The sequence below is a fragment of the Pteropus vampyrus genome, unplaced genomic scaffold, assembly GCF_000151845.1.
Source record: "Pteropus vampyrus isolate Shadow unplaced genomic scaffold, Pvam_2.0 Scaffold20, whole genome shotgun sequence".
In the NCBI taxonomy this organism is placed as follows: domain Eukaryota; kingdom Metazoa; phylum Chordata; class Mammalia; order Chiroptera; family Pteropodidae; genus Pteropus; species Pteropus vampyrus.
The window spans coordinates 10,228,640-10,248,140 of record NW_011888801.1 but is presented as its reverse complement, the minus strand read 5'-3'; the positions used below and the strand labels follow the sequence as shown (position 1 = coordinate 10,248,140).

At 33.6% G+C, this 19,501-nt stretch overlaps 1 protein-coding gene across 2 annotated transcripts in view; it reads right to left on the bottom strand.

Moving 5' to 3' along the window:
- Positions 1 to 19,501, bottom strand: part of CCSER2 (coiled-coil serine rich protein 2) — a 99,043-nt gene that overhangs the window by 70,914 nt on the left and 8,628 nt on the right. For both annotated transcript variants that reach the window (XM_011355347.2, XM_011355346.2), the window contains exon 3: positions 14,771 to 14,966. In XM_011355347.2, the coding sequence (XP_011353649.1) occupies positions 14,771 to 14,966 (196 nt within the window). The remainder of the gene's footprint in view (positions 1 to 14,770; positions 14,967 to 19,501) is intronic.

The following is a 19,501-nucleotide window of genomic DNA, read 5'->3' as shown; positions in this document are numbered from 1 at the left end:
CCCCTGCCCCTTTTCCTATTGTCTTTCTCACTGTATACAAACCTTAGTCTTTGGTGTTAATAATTTTGGAGTCAATTTTGGAGTTGATGAACTGGCTACTGTGATTTTGCCTGAAATTCTATTATAACTATAGACAGTACTGGAAAGAACCATAAGTTCCAATCATACTCAGATGGTATCTTATCTTTGCCCTTTGTAACACTTCATTCTTACAATTATTTAATACTTGTATGTCCTCCTAGACTATAAGGTAGCTGTCTTGGTTACTACATTAATATCTATTTTTACAATATTTAGCCTTCTACAGAACATAAGAATTTTCTTTAAATCTTTTATACAAAGCTTTGAAGCTTTCTTTATAAAATGTCACAAAAAATCTGGGTAAATTTATTGATGATTCAACATTTTATCAATGCAGTGATTATTTATTTCTAATTTAAATCTATGATTTAATATCCTTGGAGTTTGAGTATAATACTATTTATCTACTACAACAGGTTTAGTTGTTTGTTTTTGGATCATGACCCACAATAAAAAATACATTTTATATTACAACCAAGTACGCATATATATATACACACATATACATGAATATGTGTGTATGCTTATATTTAAATAAGGATGAATGGATGGACAGATGGATACAAATATCACATGTCAAACCAGTTTCACACAAAAAATTTGTTCTTATTATATGTGATACCCCCTGAGAGTTACTATAGTATTTTACTTTATTAGGAACAAAATTATAGTTACAATGAACAAAATTTATTTCAAAACCCACTAACCAATTATAATGTGCAGTTTTAAGTACAATGCACTAAGTATGGGATAAGAATTGTGTCTTCTTTCTATCTTACTTGGGTATCAGACCCAAGTAAAGTGAGGAAGGCATCCATGTGTGGACATCAACTGACAAGTGATGTCAAGCTCAAGGAGAGTGAGAACGCATCCAAATGGAGAGGGATACTGATGTAGGGTGTCAGAGCCCAAACAGGGTGAGGAAGGTGTACATAGACGGTGGGAAGCCACCATGTATGCAGATTCATAATCTTAGTGGGGTGAGGAGGGCAACTATACAGGAGAGGAGGAGGTAACAGTAGTGGTAGAAAGTTGGTTACGCACAGGAGGATTGGTCAAATGAGTAAATATATTAAGGAAAACAGAAACCAATTTTCTCACTGTCAGAGAAGGGAGTTATAAATATGATAAAAGAGAAATGATGTATTTAGATTGGAATTAAAGGTATGAGTATGAATTGTTTTCAACATAGATAGGTATAGAAATATAGTCACAGTATGCATATAAACACCCACAAACACAAGCTCGTTTTAAAGGGGCTTAAGGGCATTGAAACCCCAATAGCAATAAGCACACCTGGCCCCCAGATCTTGGCTTCTAAATACCATTTTCCACAGGGCTCCTTGAAAAAAATGGCTGTTTCCAGGCTGGGTTAGGGAACATACTAAATAAGCCCAGGAAATCTTGTATTGCAAAAAGGAAAGAATGAATCAAAGAATGATGGGTACACAAGTCAAAAAAATAGAAGCCAAACTGAAAGAGTTCTCAAATGCCAAATCTTGGGCAGTCTAAGATCAAAATAAATTATATTCCCATTTATAACTGATTGGTAAGAAACCACAAGTGCATACTAATCTATATTAAATTACTGAATAAATTGGAAATTTGACAAGAAATAGGATATTTATATAGTTTCAAAATTCTTCCCTACAAAATACTAATTATATAGGAGAAAAGAGCAATTTCAGTTGAGAAAGCTAGCAGACAACAGTATTATCAAGTGATCAAAGCTAATATCACTAATGGAACAAACCAAAATCATGTGCCATCTAACTGGATGCAATGAGAATAATACATTCACAAAGGAATATGTAATTCTGAACTGGATCTTTTGCTATAAAGGATATTACTGGGACAAATGGCAAAACTTGAACAGGCTCTGAAGATTAAATGGTAATAATCGAACAATGCTGATTGCCTGATTTTGAGACTGTGCTATGGTTATACAGGGGAAAAATCTTTATTAGTAAGAAATAAACACAATGTCTGGGGGGTTATGTGCTTCAGCAGGTAATTTACTCTTGTGTGGTTCAGAAAAAACTTCATGAAATGTGAAGAAAGTACTTGAAATGTTTTTGTAAGAATGAGAATGTTTCAAAAAAATTTTTATATTAAAAGATAAAATAAAATAATTTCCTTCATCTCATAACAGTATCCACAAAATAGATATAGTAGATATCACACTTAGCAGTCAAACATTGAAAGTGTTCCTGTTAAGTTCAGGAGCAAGACAGGAGTAATCCAATACTACACTGGAGTTCCTAGCCAGTGTATAAGCAAGGAAGAAACACAAACATTGGACAGGGAAAATGTAACTATTATTACTGTTTATATGCTTATCTAAATTTAAAATTCCAAATAAATCTAATGATAAATTATTAGTGTTAACAATAATGGTATGAAGATTGCTATACGCAAACTCGATAAATCAGTCTATTACATTTCTGTATACCAGCAACATTCTATTCTATTGTATTACAATAGCAACAAAATCTTTAAGTCCTAGAAATATATCTAACAAAATTATACAAGGCTTTTAAGGGAAAAAGTAGTTTATTTAAACTAAATCAATATATCACATTTTGGATATTAATTCTAAATATTCTAAGATGTTAATTTTTCCTGAAATTGTTCTATTGCTTCAATGCTTTTCCATTTAAAATCCCAAAAGAGTTTTTCATTGGACTCAATAAAAAGATTCTAACATTTTATGAAAAAAGCAAAAGACTAAGAATAGTTAAGATACTTTAGAAGAACAAGATCGGGAACACCATGATATATTATCAAATCTTAATATAAAAGCAACAGATTATATAACTTGGCACTGGGATAGTGAAGCATAAAAGGGCATCTGGTTTTTTTTTAAGGGCAGGCACTGCATATCAGAGAAGAAACACACTTTTAATACTTTTAGTATTGAACCCACAGATTATTCACATGGAAAAAAAGAAAGCAGATCTCTATCTCACACCTTACATATAGCAAAGTCAATTTTGAGATATTTGTAATTTAATTGTAAAGGTCTAAACTCCTAACTTTTAAAAAAAGATTACTTTTGTGACCAAAGACCAAGGAAGGATTTCCTAAACAAGATTTTCTAAAAGAACAAAGGATATCACACCATACAGTAAAACGTAGGCCACAGAAGAAATTTGCAACACATACAACTAGCAAAATTCTTACTTCTAGAATATACAAAACTCTAAATCACACAAAGATAAAAACATGCATGTGTGTGCGCAAACACAGACAAAAGACATGACCAGGCAACAAACATTCCATAAACATACAGAGAAGCTCAACTTTATTACTGAAGTTTTGTAAAGGAATACAGAATATAGCTGCAATTAAATATGACCATATTCTCATCACATGACAAAAATTTAGAAGCTGGATAATATCAAATGTTGCACAGATATGGGACAATGGAAAATAACACCTACTACTTGAGAGGAGTAAAACAGATTAAATAATTTTGGAAAATAGTTTGGTATTTCTAAAGTAGAATATTCCCATGCCTCATGATTCATAAATTCCACTCCTAATTAGTTACACCAGAAGAATCTCTGCACATGTGTACCCGGACAATGTTCATATCAATATTATTTGTTATAGCAACAAACAAACAAACAAACAAACAAACAAAAAACTCTGGAAAGAAATCAAGTGGACATCAGGAATAAAATGAACAAAGAAATTATTGTTTTTCACACAAAAGAATACAAAAATGAAAGTTAATGAAGTTGAACTAAACATAAATATGAATGAATCTTAAATGCTGAATGAAAGAAGTCACAGAGAAATACTTATGTAATTTCATTTCCATAAAGTTCTAAAATAAGCAAAACAAGTATTTATAGGGATACAAACATAGGTGGTTAAAAACAGAGAAAAAAAGGGAAATGCTAGATTCTGGAAAGGGAATGCACTGCAGCCAGGAAGGAGAATATAGGGAGCTTCTTAATGTCCTATTTCTTAACCTGGATGGGAACATTATTCATTAAATTGTACCCTTCTGTTGTATGTGCTCTATGGTATGTTTCATACACTTTTTTCCCCCCTAGAGTGATGAGAAAAGTCTGGGGATACAAGAAGCATAAGTTCCCTGACTTTTCTATGGTTCTCTGCCACCAGTGACAATCATTCAATAGCTTCTTAACTCTCAGTGCACTCACCCAGATGCTGTTGCTATGTTTTAAATATTTCATCCACTCACCACTACACACATACACACATAAACACATATAAAGAGAGGAGAGAGGGACGAGAGAGAATTATATGAGGGAAAATTATTGGTTGTATTCTTAACACTAGAGGCAAGAGGAAATAAAATATTTGTGCACCAGACTTAGAAGTTCTTTAAACACTATTATATACTTTATTTTTATCTGCAAACAGGTTGACAGTGCATGAATTATTGGGATCAAATATTTTTTAATCTCAAAGAAAATATCAGAAAGAGATATCATCATGCCCTTCTCATTATTTATTCTATCTTAGATTTTTCATTTCCTACTCCAAGGTCAAAATAGATACTGAATGTGATAACATGATAAAAATGAACAGGGAAAATAATGAAAAGAAATGAGGGAAGAAAATAGATGGGCATGATCACTTTGGAAAACTATTATGCAATATCTACTAAAGCTGAATATCTATACATCTTATGACCCAGCTATTCTACTCACAGGTACATAGCAACAAAAATACACACATATGTTCACAAAAAAAATATACTAGAATACTGTAGCAGCACTATTCATAACAACCAAATACTGGAAATTGCCTAAATGCCTATCAACTATAGAACAAATGAAGTAAATTGTGGTATATTCACATCATGTAATACTTATTACGGCAATGAGAATGAATGCAAAAATTAGACGGCTCACAAATACGATGTTGAGCAAAAGAAGCCAAATTAAAAAAGAGTATATATAATTTCATTTACATAAAGTTCAAACACAGGCAAACACATTTATGTTTTCAGAAATCAGGTAGTCACCATTAGAAATGTGAGGTGGTGACTAGAAGAAGCTTCTGTTCTGGAGTTTTGGTAATGTTCTATTTCTTACTGGGTGCTGGCTAAGAGTATTTTCAGTTTTTAAAAGTTCACTGAGATAGAAATTTATGAATGATTCTTTTTCTATATGCATATTATGCTTCAAATGTTTAAAATAAGATGTAGGGAATTAAAGTAAGGACACAAAATACCACAAAAAAAAATTATTTTTTCTATATGTCCCCATGTTCTTCAAATCAGGATCAAAGTTCTTATTTAAAATTCTCTAAATTAAACAATACAATATAAGAAGTACTAAACTTACAGCATAGGGAATGTAATCAATAATAATGTAATATCTACATATGGTGTCAGATGGGTACTAGATACCATTGGGATAATCACTGTACATTATACAAATGTCTAATCACTATGTTGTACACCTGAAACTAATATAATACTGTATGTCAACTGTAACTGAAAAATTTTTTTTAAAAATTCAACCCTTTTCGCATTTAGAAAATAATGCAGCCTGCTGCCAGTGTTCATTTAACATCATGTGTAGGAAGGCTATGTTTCCTAGGATTTGACAATTTCAGCAATTTGAGAATTACTGTATTTTGTAAATGGAAATACCACTATTAAAAACAGAATGCTATGAATAGAATGATGTCACTTGTTTCCAAAGACTATCGCTATACTAAAGTGATGCGAAAATAATAATAAAAGTGAGATATTTTGTGGCAAACTTTGGGGATAAGGTTAGGACTGTAATCTGCAAGTTACCTCGGGGGTAAATGCTGCAGCTGCAAGCACTGCCAGAGAGTATATTTGGGCGAATAGGAAATGGGTTAAAGAGGTATTAAGTTAAAATATTTCAAGAGCCCTGGGTTTAAAATACATACTGCACTAGTATGCAACTGGACGACCTGGAGAAATGCAATTAAATCTTGGCGTCTCACTTTTCTGATTATTAAAATAGGATTACTGCTGTCCTCTCTATCCCATAGTATTGCTGTGAAGAAAATACAGTACATGAAAGTGCTATTTAAACTGTGAAGTAACCTTGAGCTATGCCTAACAAAAACAAAAAAATAGGTCAAAGGCCAAATGGCTTACAATTAAAATTTTTATTGTGTGCAATGAAAACTCTGTTCAAGGGAACTCTTAAATAGAGGCTTATTTAATAAAATAAAGATTCCATTGCTCTAGGTTTGTCTGAAGGGATATAGGCTGATGGTGTAAGGAGAGTGCTAAAGGCTGCCTTCACATTCCCCTCTCCCTCTTGTCCCTCAGTGTATCCCCTAGAACACCACACTGTACAAAAGGCTTTGGAGTGACAAAGAATGGAGTAAAAAGTCCTTGTTTTATCACTAGCTTTCTGAGCCTCAACTTCTTCAACTATGAGATAGGTGAAGCCATTATCTACTTTTCAAGGACTAGAGGTAATGTGTATTAGAGAACCTAGAAAAATGCCCAGTATGCAATGTATGACCACTATATCAAAGTTTTACATACGCAACTCTGCAAAACACATGCATGAAAAGAGAGCACTAAAATTCAATTATTTTCAAAGCAATTAAATTCAACAACTTCAGGCTAAAATCTGATGTCTGCAACAGCCTCCTTAACATTACTACTTAAGTCATTCCCTCTGCTATTCATTTTCTCCAAATCCCTTCAAGCGATATTTTTAAAACATGAATTTGGTCAATTTGACCATGTCACTTATCTGGCTTACTACTGCCTACAGAATAATTCCCAAGCTCCTCTTGTAGCATGGAGGCCTTTTGTAATCTGCCCGTAAGCCTATGTATCATTCCTGACTATTCTCTAACACCCAACGTTTTAACCATATCCAATTATTAACCAATCTTTGAATAGGACATGTACTTTTTTAAAAACCTTTAATTTTTTCCAAAACAGTAAATATATATTGTAGAAAATTAGAAATTAGAGAATGTAAATTAAAAAAAGACATCACATTCTCACCATCTAGATATCATCACTATTAACACCTTAGTGCATATCTTTCTGGAGATACTGATACATAAAATAACTATAAAGACCTATGATCATGCTAAGCGAAATAAGTCAGAGAAAAAGTCAAGAACCATATGATTTTACTCATATGTGGAATATAAAACTGAAAGCAACAAATGAACAAACAAACAAAAATTCACAGACACAGACAACATTATAATGGTTACCAGTAGGAAAAGAGGGTGAGAGGGAGGTAGAAAAGGGTAAAGGGAGTCAAATATATGGTGACGGAAGATTTGACTCTGGGCGGTGAACACACAATGTAATATGCAGATGATGTATTATAGAATTGTACACTTGAAACCTATATAATTTTATTAACCAATGTCACCTCAATAAATTTAACTTTTAAAAAAGATACCTAAAGTAGGTAAAGGGGATCAAATATATAGTAGCTGAAAGAAACTGGACTTTGGGTGCTAAACACACAATAGAATATACAGATGTCAAATTATAATGTACACCTGAAAATTATATAATTGTATTAACCAATGTTACCCCAATAAACTTAATTAAAAAAAGATATGTGATCATAATGTATACACTGTTTTATAAACTGCTTTCTTCAGTCAACAGTCTCTGTCTTTCCATTTCAATAAATTTCTACATCACCTAATACATAGGCCATATTCAAATTTCCACAATTGACCCAAAATGTCCTCTGTAGTTGATCTGTCCAACCAATATCCAATTCAGAATCTCACATTACATCTAGCTGTTCCTATATTTCTTTTTAATGTAGCACTGTCACTTCCCCGCACCAACTTTTTAGGACACTAACAAGCTAAAGAGCGTCACTATTTGTCATACAGAATTTCCAATAATCTAAATTTATGTGGTTTCTTTTCTTCTTCTCTTATTCTTCTCTCATCTGTTTATCCTGTAAAAAGGAAGCTATAAGTAATCATCTGAGGAATTAAAAATAAATGTTTTTGGCTAGAACATATTATACATAATTCTGTGTATAATATATAATTATGTATAATATACATTATTCCCTGTATCACATCAGAAGATACTTAGTACCTGGCTACCGCAACTCATTAGTGATAGGAAAACTGATCACTGGATTAGGGTAATGACAGTTTGATCTCTCTAATGAACAATTATGTGTTTTTTTCTCTTGCAACTATAAAGTAATTTATATGGTGTGACTTTGGCATGTATGAACTGTCTGGGAACCCACCGCCCAATCATCTATTGGTTGTAACAACAATTAATAATCCTGGCATAAAGCAGAAATTTCATCAAGGTTTTTAATATGACATTTCTCTAATTCTATCACACTTTCTACAATTTGTTGTCATTCTTCAGCAAAGTTGAATTATCTTTTTTCAAGGGCCTCTTCAGTTATGAAAATATAGATACTATTATAAATGCAACTAAAATGCTTCTTTCCTATTAATAAGTTTTTGTAAGGTAAGAAGCTGTATTAATAATCACCTCAAAGTGTATCAAATGAGCACTGGTTTTTCTGGCTTTCTCTCTGAATATTTTAGATGCTCATGAGTTTTCCTTTAGTCACTGTGAGAAGTGCAGCTCACACTTTAAGAACCTACACCTTTGCTCATACTGATTTCCCCGATCTTTTCAAAATTCTTTACTTGATAAACTCAACTTCCAGTTTCATATCTTCTCTATAATGGCATACAGCAAATTTCTTCAACTCCATTCCCAGAGCAATTTTTTCTCTCTTGCATACTACATACAGGTACCTCTGATATAATATTTGGTTGTATATCTTTTCTGTTCTTTGGACTTGTCTTTTACAGGTTAAGAACAGTAACACCAGTGTTACTCACAGATTAGTTCTGGTTCACAAACTGTTTCCTGTCTGCAACACAATAAAAGCTTGCATTAGACTATCAATCAACTAGTCACAAAACAGTTTAGTTTGGCTCAATTTTTTTCTTTGGTGGTAAGAATTTGTGGCACAAGAGTGAAAAATGTTGATTTCTATTCTGACAAGAGCTACTTTAACTCTCATGAACCAATAACAAACATTTCATGTATAAGCTACTTTGAACAGCACTGTCTAATCATCAACTTACCATTACTGCCACAAACATAAAAAGGAATATAAACAACTGTTTGTAGGGGACACAAAACGAAATATAAACAACTGTTTGTAGAAACGAACGAGTAGGGAACATGGACATATTGAGATATCTCTTCTAAGGTGTAGGATAAGTTGCTGTATCTGGATCTTCCAAACACAAAGAAGTACAAAGCCTAGTGGGCCCTTTTAAATTTTGGAGGCAACATATTCCTCATTTAGGTGTGTTATTCTGGCCCATTTACCTAGTGAGCTGAATAGCTGCTACTTCTGAAGGCTTAGAAGGCTCAACAAAAGGTTCAGTTCCTCTGCCACTTGGGTCATATGATGCAGCAACTCCCATTGTATTTGAAGTGGCAGTGGCAGAGAAGGACGCTAACTGGAGATTTTAGCAAGCTTTATAGGTGAAACTCAGTGCAGGCTCTCAGGAGCAAAGCGCTACCATGCTCTGCAGATACCTACTCTCTTTTTGAGACAGCTCCTGGCTTGCTACTGGGTCTCAGAGGTGACTAAATGCTTACTTGGGCCACCCAGTTACCAATACTGAACTGCCCATCATGAACTGGGTGTTATCTGACACATAAAGCCATAATATTAGGTGTGCAGAGCAACATTTCACCATCAAATGCAAGTGGAATCAATGTGATTTGGCCCAAGAAGGCTCTGAAAATATAATTAAGATATATGATGAGTAGCTCAAATGCCTATGGTCTCCACTTCCACTACACTGTCTTCTTTCTCCCAGCCTGCACTATGGTCTCATTGGAGAGAGTTCCCTATGATCAGATAACAGAGGAAGAAAAGACTCAGGTCCAGTTTACAGATGGTTCTGAACAACATGCAGACACCTGAAAGTAGACGGCTGCAAGACTACAGTCCCTTTCTGTAAGGAAGAATAGCAGTGGAAGAACAGCAATGAAAGGAAATCCTCCCAGTGGGCAAAACACTCCACAGTGCATCTAGTTGTTCATTCTGCTTAGAAAGAAAAATGGACAGATGTGCAGTTATATATCAATTCATGAGTTGTGGTCAATGGTTTGACTGGATGGTTAGGGGCCTAGAAGAAACATGATTGAAAAATTGGTGACAAGAAAATTTGAGAAAGAGGTATATGGTGTCTGTCTGTCTGTCTCTCTCTGTGTCTCTGTGTCTGTCTCTCTCCCTCGTGTGTGTGTGTGTGTGTGTGTGTGTGTGTGTGTGCGCGCGCGCGCATGCGTGCATGCACGCGCGTGCGTGTGTTTTCTTTTTCTCTGGAAAACCCAGACTGATTCCAAAGGTAATTTCTTCAAACTGGTAACAGACACTAAGGGGAAGTCTCAGAAAAATGCAAAAGTGGTTTCTCATTTATCCTTATCAAGCAGGGCTTCTTGACTGGGTCCTAGGGATCAAGAAAACGAAGAGAGCAATTAAAGGCCACTGGATTAAGAGATAATCAGCAACTAAGGCAGGTAAGGTACTTGCAAAATTGTTTGCTTAAAATCAATTTAACATACATTTCCTAAGTACTAGGTATTAGAAATTTTGTATATTTATATGTAAAGTTCTCATGAGTTCTATAAAATTCTGATGTTCCAGTAAGAATCAGGGTGCAGAAATCATTTTTATGCTATTTATAATTTCATCAGTCACTTCTCTTTATTTATATAAATTTAATTCAATCTTATAAGAGAAATAGCTTAACTAAACTTGGCTAAAAATAATCAAGGACAAGAATTCTAGGTGAGTTTAAGGAATACTGCCTTGGGGTAAGCCACTTGGAGGAGAGAACATCAAGGTAAGAGAACAAAAGAGATTACGTAACTACTTTCTATGTGGACATTCTTCTTTCTTACCTAGTATTCAGTCATATCTTAATAGGGCTTCACGTTTATTGAAGTAAAGATAACTCCTCCCTATAAGATCCCTCATGTGTAGCCTCAAGCAGATACTGGTCGCCAGTGCTTATTTAAGTTCTTATGTTTGCAAATGAGTATAAAATTTCACCTTAGTTGTGTGCAAGGATAAAATCAAATTTTGAGCTGTGACACACTGAAATTTCATGAAGAAGCATTCACATAACTAAAGTAATTTTTAAAATATTTCTTCCACATTTTAAACGGGAGATCTTTTGAATAGAGATATGTTTATCTTCTCTTACTCTTAAATCTATACTAAAATGATAGTAAAGAAATTTTAAAAGCATATAAACTGTTAATGATGAAGACAATTAAGGAGGGGACATAGCAGACAAAAACTTTAATAAGAGATTTAGCAGGACTAGTGGAAGACACAACTGAAGTGTGCGTAGACGGAGAACATGGACAAAGTTTGTCCTGCAAAACCCCAAAGGGGGTCAAAATGCTAGATACATAAAAAACTAAGTATATGACTTATTAGGGTAAAAAATGTGGGAATTGCTTAGAAAGAAGTCTGCATAAGGCAAGAACAGACTCCCAGTCTTCTACCTCTATTTCAAACAAAAAAAGAAAAAGTCAAGAGGTTTCTTCTCTGGAGAAACTACAACAACCTCAGAAGGAAAAATCCTTCACTTAGTATAAGTACTGAGCATCCATCAACATCCATCAATTACTGTAAAACAGGGGTCCCCAACTCCTGGGCTGTGGACTGGTACCTGTCTGTGGCCTGTTAGGAACCAGACTGCACAGCAGGAGGTAAGCAGCAGGTGAGTGAGTGAAGCTTCCTCTCTATTTGCAGCCACTCCCCAGTGCTAGCATCACCGCCTCAGCTCGACCTCAGATCATCAGGCATTAGATTCTCATAGAAGCACCGGTCCCTAGTGCCAAAAATGTTGGGGACCGCTGCTGTAAAATAAAACCAGCCGATTGACAAGCTAGCTCATGTACAGAGTGCTGAATCGACTTTTCAGTTACTTACTCCTAAATATTAATAAACAACAAAGAATCACTAGATATGTGAAGATTCTAAAAGAGAAAACAAAATAAACATAAAGAACAAAAATGACCATTTTTAGAAAGAGATAATGCAGGAAACCTGAAAAATCTTAACAAAACGTAACAGAAACTATTTACTTAATATAGTTACTGGCAAAACAAGAATTGAATGATACGAATAAGGAATGGTATACAATAAAGAGTTCTTGGAAATTGAAAATATGATTACCAAGTAATTCAACAGAAACAGAGAGCTGGAATATGAAGCTGAGGAAATATACTAGGAAACATAATCAAACTTAAAAGAAAATCTGAAAGAAAAAATAAAAGACTGAGAAACAATTCAGAAATTCTGGATTATGATTACCAAGAATACTAGAAAGATATAGAAAAAAAAAAGAAAAAAAAACTATAGAAATTACTTAAGAAAATTTCACACTACATGACTCTCCAAAGAGCCCACTATTTACCCATACATTAAGTGGAAAACAAATAACTACAACAAAACTCAAATCCCAGCACATGCCTATGAACTTCGGAATGCCAGAAATAAAAATTAAAGTGATAGAAATAAAAGATGAAAAAAATCTCCCAAAGAGATTAAAAACAAAGAAAATTCAAAGTAAAATGGATCAGAATGCAGACTTTTCTCAATGGCTAAACTGGATCCTAAAAAAGTAATGCATTCAGATATTAAGGAAAAACTCACTTCCATGCCAGTCAAATTATTAATATCAATCAAATGAGAATAGACAAGAGAAATTTTCAGTAATGCAGTAGCTAAAAAAATTTAACATCCATTTGTCCTCTCTTAGGGAGTGAATTAAGGATATACCCTAGCAAAACGAGAGAGTAAACCTAAACAAAAAGATATGTTATCCAGGAAATAAGTGGACCCAATCCCAGAATAAAACAAAAAGAAGTTCCTACACAACAGCTCTAGCAAAGCTTCAGACAGCAACCTATTCAGATGAGCAAAGATTGGCTGGAGGTGAGGAGAGGGACAGAAATATTATTTTTTCATTAAGCCTCTGGATAGTATGTGAATTTTTTTAAACCATGTAACACACTAAACTTTTTAAATTTTAGTAATATTAAAAAGGAAAAAAATTAAGAGGCAGTGACATGAAATCTTGGATTCATTAAGCTTTTCACATCTATTAGCATTCCGGGAAATTTTAAAGCTGTCCTAAAAAGATTTTGCAATTTTCTTCTCATAACTCTGTTGTCACTATATAAACAAAGTCAATTTGATCAGTGTATAGTACTTTCAGAGATCATAATGACTGAAAGACATTAAGAGATTCAGTTTTTCATAAAGTATCTCAAAAAATAGTTTTCTAATTTATGGTACTTATCACTGGTTACTAATTCACTTATTCTCTACTGAATTATGCTACTTCTCTCATTACTCGAAGTGGTCTGGTCTTATTAGCTAATATTTAATCCTGCTTCATGTTTCAGGGCAATAAACTCAGACACAAAAGAGGGTATGTGGTATAGCCCAGTGACTGACTCAAAGATATTTAATATATTTTAGCTATTTCTCACCTGTACCTTCTCTATCCTTTGACTCTGGAGTTCCTGATCAGAAAAGCTTCTCTCCAGGCTGGTAAGGGGAGAAATACTATAAACCAGTCTATTTCCTAGTTATAGTTAAACTAAATTGTAAGCTTGATATCTGTATTATTTCAAACATACAATCTCTTTCTGCCTGAAAAAGAGGCCGATAATCTCGTATCCAAAAAGGATCCTCCACTTTCTTGCTCCCAGCCTTAACAAAGTTTCTTTTCAATACATAGTTTAATATCCACAAGAATGGAGAAGAGTTGTCCTGAAAATCTATAACCAAATAACTTCAACTACCCTTTACCTCATGAGTATATATATCATGAGTTTGGTTTTGATCACCACCAGAAATTCTAAGATTTGGTTCCTCCTCATAAGAAGCGAAAACATGCAACCCTGAGGGAAGATAACCCAGAATGTAAATTGGGCAGAGAAGCCAGAATATTTTTTCTCAATCATAACTTAAGCTAAATTTGGCTAGTCTACAAAAGACAAATATAGATTTAAAACTAAACAAATGATATCCACGTTTTCAAATTAGTATTTTATACCTTAGTTTTCTGCTATGTATCTGACCTTGCCTGTAAGTGTTAAAGCTAAACTCTTCAAAGTATTGAATTAGAAGCCAGATTCATCATTGCTATGAGTCTACATTTTCTCAAACAAAAAGAACTGACAAAGATTAAACTTGAGGATTTCATACAAAAGTGAAATTATGACTATGATTATGTAAGTAAAAAAATGCTGTTTCTTATTTCCCACTTAGCTGAAATTATAGTAACAGCCACTGATCACTGAATGCCCACTAAGTTTCAGGAATTAGATCTCTCAATTTACAACTACTATTTCTAGTTCTCTAGATAATCTTAGGTACTACAAAAATGAGGAAAAAGAAGCAGAGAGACTGGCTTATTAAATATCACACATATTATAAATGTTGGGGACTATATTGAGACCATGATTCAGAATCTCATGTTCTTTCCTCCCACAAAAATTTCTATTATATACTATTTACAAGCATTATTTCTACAGAAATCTAAATATTAACTTTTCTTTTTTTAAAAAAGTAAAATCAATCCATCTTGCAACTCAAAATATCAGAGCCAAAAATGTTCATTATGTACTCACTTGATGCAGCAGACGCTTCAGTTTAAGTAACTGAGTTTTTACAGCAGTGCAATCCTGGACCATGTGCCGGAGGGTCATCTCATCCAGTATCACTGTATTTTCAGGTACATCTACAAACATCTTCTGAGCCTGGAAAAAGGGGGTCCCTCCATAGCTTTCAAAATGACCCAAAGGAGATTCTCTATAGGGAGAGCCTCTAGAAGGGCAGGAGAAGTTGGAGGGAAAAGATACACAATACAATTTCAGAAAGAAATAAAGGTAATGAAATTATTGCAGTGATTATTATAAGTCATTTATCATTATCACAAAGCCTTTGACTTTTATTTACCTCGGACACTAATTTGTTTCTACTGAAAGATTTGATCAGATCCAGATAATATTAATACTATTATCTTCTGCACTCTCCCCTTTTGCATATTTTATACATTGTTTTAACAAACCTTATTTCTTAGAAACATGAATAAAAACAAAAGACTCTAGGGAAAGGCCTTGCCTGGAAAAAATTATACATATTTTCTTTTTTCTGCACTGATTATCTACCTTTTAGCTTTTGACTTGAATTGGCCTCTTAAATTTCACATCTTTTTTTAGCCCCATAACTATGCTACCCATGTTAATACCCAGTTTGGACACACTCCTGGACTCTTATTGCTTGAAAAGTCCCAGCAGACAGTTAAGACAAATGAACTGTTATTTCTACATTTGTTTTTACATTGTTGATAAGTTATCTTTTCCAATAAAAATTAAACAAGATTTTATAGAAGTCTTATACATATACTCCATATTTCCTAATCTCGAACTGCATTAGAAATCTACTCTATCTAGTTGGTTCTTTAGACAAGAACACCGAAAAAGCATTCTCTCCAATATAACGGCTATGTTATATATATCAGGATTAAAGTTAAATTTATGATGCATTAAATCCAAAAAAGGCACAATGCATTAAATTTCAACCATATTGAAAAAGAAATATGGTTTCTACTAATTTTTCTAGCTTTTAACAAATATTCCCAAATCTCTAAATTCTCAAATATTCAGTAAGAGCTTCATTTTCACAAGATTATTTTTCTCTGAAACTACTTCTCTGAAACTATTTCGGGCCCTGATTTTTCTTTTAATCCCCACCAAAAAAAGATTTTTAAAAACTTTTAAATTGTTGATCCATAGGTAAGACCCTAATTTATTCACATATAAAACTGCTTTACTTTTATTGCTTCAAAATATAGTTGAATTATTAAATTTCAAATACCGATCAATTAATTAGTACAAATATACTATCCATGACTAAATAGGTGGACAATCTATACAAAGAGTAGTGAGAGATATATAGTAATAAAAAGTTAACAAAATAGTAAGACAAAAATATAGACTCATCTGGCAAATGAATAGCAGAAATAATAAGAGTTATGTTTTTAGAGGAAAAAAAGTTGACATACTTTGAGAAATTTTCTTGAGTAGGAAGAATTTGGGATGAACTATAAAGTATGAGGTTTGAGTTTGACTGAAAGTTGAAGGCTTTCTAGAAAAAGAAAAAAAAGTAATGGCACAAAATATAAGGCATGTTTTTCAGGTACAAGGAGACTATTAAATATGGTTTAGAGGTCACAAAGAGCCTGAATCCAATTTATTCTTCAATTTTATCCCTCCCTCGGGCTGATTTCTTAATTCATTGCAAATTATCTGAGATTGCCAACATGATACAATCTCTCTCATCTCCAAACCCTTGTCTTCAACGACTCTACTTTTGGCCAGTCTACCCATCCTGAACCCCACTGCACACTTGATCTTGGGAATAATTCCTCTTCATCTTAAATTAGTTGGCATTTCCTCAGGGAAAGCTTCCTTAATCCCTTAAATCAGGGCTTGCTACTTCCACAGATATGCCTATACAGCCCTATACTGTGCCCTATTATACTAATTATCACAATATATTGTGTTTGTTTGTAAACATGCCAAATTAGAAACTCCATGAGAACACAAACTGTATATTCTTTTCCTCTCTATCAGAGACAGTTGGTTTTGTTTGTTTGCTTGTTTGTTTTTGTTACTGTTGTTTTCACTGAATGAGTAAGGAGCATGGATTTTAACCACCATGATATGATGTTGTTGTTTTAAGTTTCCATCTGTGACAGTCTCAACTTCTTTAGTTATGACATTAAAAAGCAATATTTTAATATTATCTGGAAGCAATCACATCAAAAATTCCCAGTTAAAGTTTACTTCTTATTTTACCAAAAAGAGTAAAAGAAATATTAAAGAGTGTTGCAGAAAAGATCCAAAATTAGACTGGCGAGAAACCAAGCAGCACTCAGAGAGTTGGAGAACTCAGGTTTATTATGCCTGTGGTCTCAGAGGAGCTCACACTCGAAAGATCTGGGCCGCCTCCGCCCCGCCCCAGCTCAATTGTAACATTCCTTATATGAACCCTTTTCAGCATGGGCTGATTGGTTAATTTGTCCTCAGACTGTTACAAAGTGGTGGGAGTTACTATGGTTGCAGGTAGTTACACTGCATTACAAAGGGCGGGAGTTGCTATGGGTTACCAGCAGTTACAAAGTGCTACAAAGCAAGGGAGTTGCTAAGAGGTACAGTTACATTTGTTGCTTAGACAGATCAAACAAAAGGGAAGGTGAGTCTTTAAACAGCCCATGCAGCAAGCGTATTTACAAAAGCAGAACAAAGAGCTGATTAGCCTTTTGAATGAAAATTTCTCTTCAAGAGAAGAGACTGAAGGAGACTGGCCTACAGTCTACAGCATGAGATCAGGTATGGACTAAAGGCTTATATTAGATTGACATAAACAAGAACCACATTCAAGAAACTAATTAATGAATGAAAAACATTTCAAAGGAGGAATTAACAAGTCTTGATCACTAAGTGAATACTAGGACAAAGAATTGTCATCTAGAAAAACTAGTGTTAAAGAGACAGCTCTGGTCTAAGACTTAGGTTTAACTTCTCAATGACAGTAACTAGCTATTGAAAATACTTAACACCTTTGAACTATAGTTTCTTTAACTTTCAATATTCTCCACTGCCTATCAAATAAAGTTCATATGCCTTAGGTTGCACTTCAAATACTTCCACCATGCGATCCAAACTAAACTTACATCTTCTAGTACTGAATATTTCTTCCAAAATTCCTTCCTGATCTCCTCAACTAGATAAGACAAGTATTTTATGATCCTTAACTTATTTTACAACATAAAGACATTTGTATATGTATCACCTCTAATTAAAATGTAAATTCCTTGAAAACAGGGCTATATCTTATTTATTTTTATATTACCTGCACAGATTATCTGAGTTCAAATCTTAAGTATGTCACTTACTACCTATATGACACACAGGGTAAGTTACTTTATCTATGCTTCATTTTCCTGATCTATAAAATGAAGATAATAAGAGTATTCACCTCATTAGGTTAGTTTGTATAAGGATCGAATGGGGTAATACACATTAAAGTGCTTGGAACAATGCCTGATATATAGTAAATGTTAAATAAAAACCATTTATTACTATATTATTGTTATTATCAATAATTTTCAACTTCTTATACTGAAAGTTTTTTCTAATATAAATGTCAAAAGAATACTATAATGCCATATATCTTCACTTATATTCCCCAACTGGTATATATTGACACAACTGCTTTATACCTGTGTATCTGTTGCTAAACCATCTGACAATAAGTTGACAATAACATAACACCTCACTGGAGAACCATTTGAAGCCTGCTGGAAAAAAAAATGAGTATAAATGAGAAGGCCAAGAGGCAGAAGAAGATAAAGGTGGAACAGAAAGCAAATATATATTTTCTATTTTTTTCTTCTCCTATTTTAATAAATGTCCTTTTATTTTTTGAAAATCACAGATGTGATTTTCAAAAAATAAAAGGACATTTATTAAAATAGGAGAAGAAAAAAATAGAAAAATAATGAAGAGTTTGAGATTTCACATTCTGAGATGATACAGTTCACACATAAGAACCTGAACCTTTAAATTATAATGAGGTAAAACCACTTTCCAAGAGTGCAAACACAAATCCAGGGATGAAGACATAAAGGTGAAGAAAAATAAACATGAGAAAAAAGAGTAATTACTAGACACAATACCTCTTATTAAGGTGATATACATCAATTTGTACTTGTATACAAATTTTAACAATTGTGGATTTCTAGTAGAGAAATCTGACAGTGAAAGCAACAGAAATCTGCAAGCTGCTTTGGGGAATACATTGGAAGGGTTAGCGGTGTGTCAGCAAAGGCAGAACCTCTGTGCTTTTGTGGCCTATGTGGCTAATCACAGGTGAGGCAAGTTAGCAAATGTGAAGAACTTAACCAATTCAGGTATGGATGGAGGCAAAAACGAGTTACACAAGCTTGAGAAAGAAATGCCCATAATCATCAATATTAATTTAACATCATTCTGTAAATACAGCCAATAAAATCAGCAAGAAAAAGAAAGGATCAAAATAACAACACAAAAAGAAACCTTTAAGAGATCAGCCCTTTTTCTTTTTTGACCTATTTAAAGTAAATCCACACAAAGTAGCAGCACCTGATATTCAACCCACATGCCTAATAATCACATTGCCACACAATTACTTATTGTAGCTTTAAAGGGATTCCCTAATTATGTGGCTGTATCCATATACTTCTCCACTTCTACCCAAGTTCTTGATTACTAAGATGTGTGATTTTGTGCTCATCTTCAGGTTTATGATTCATA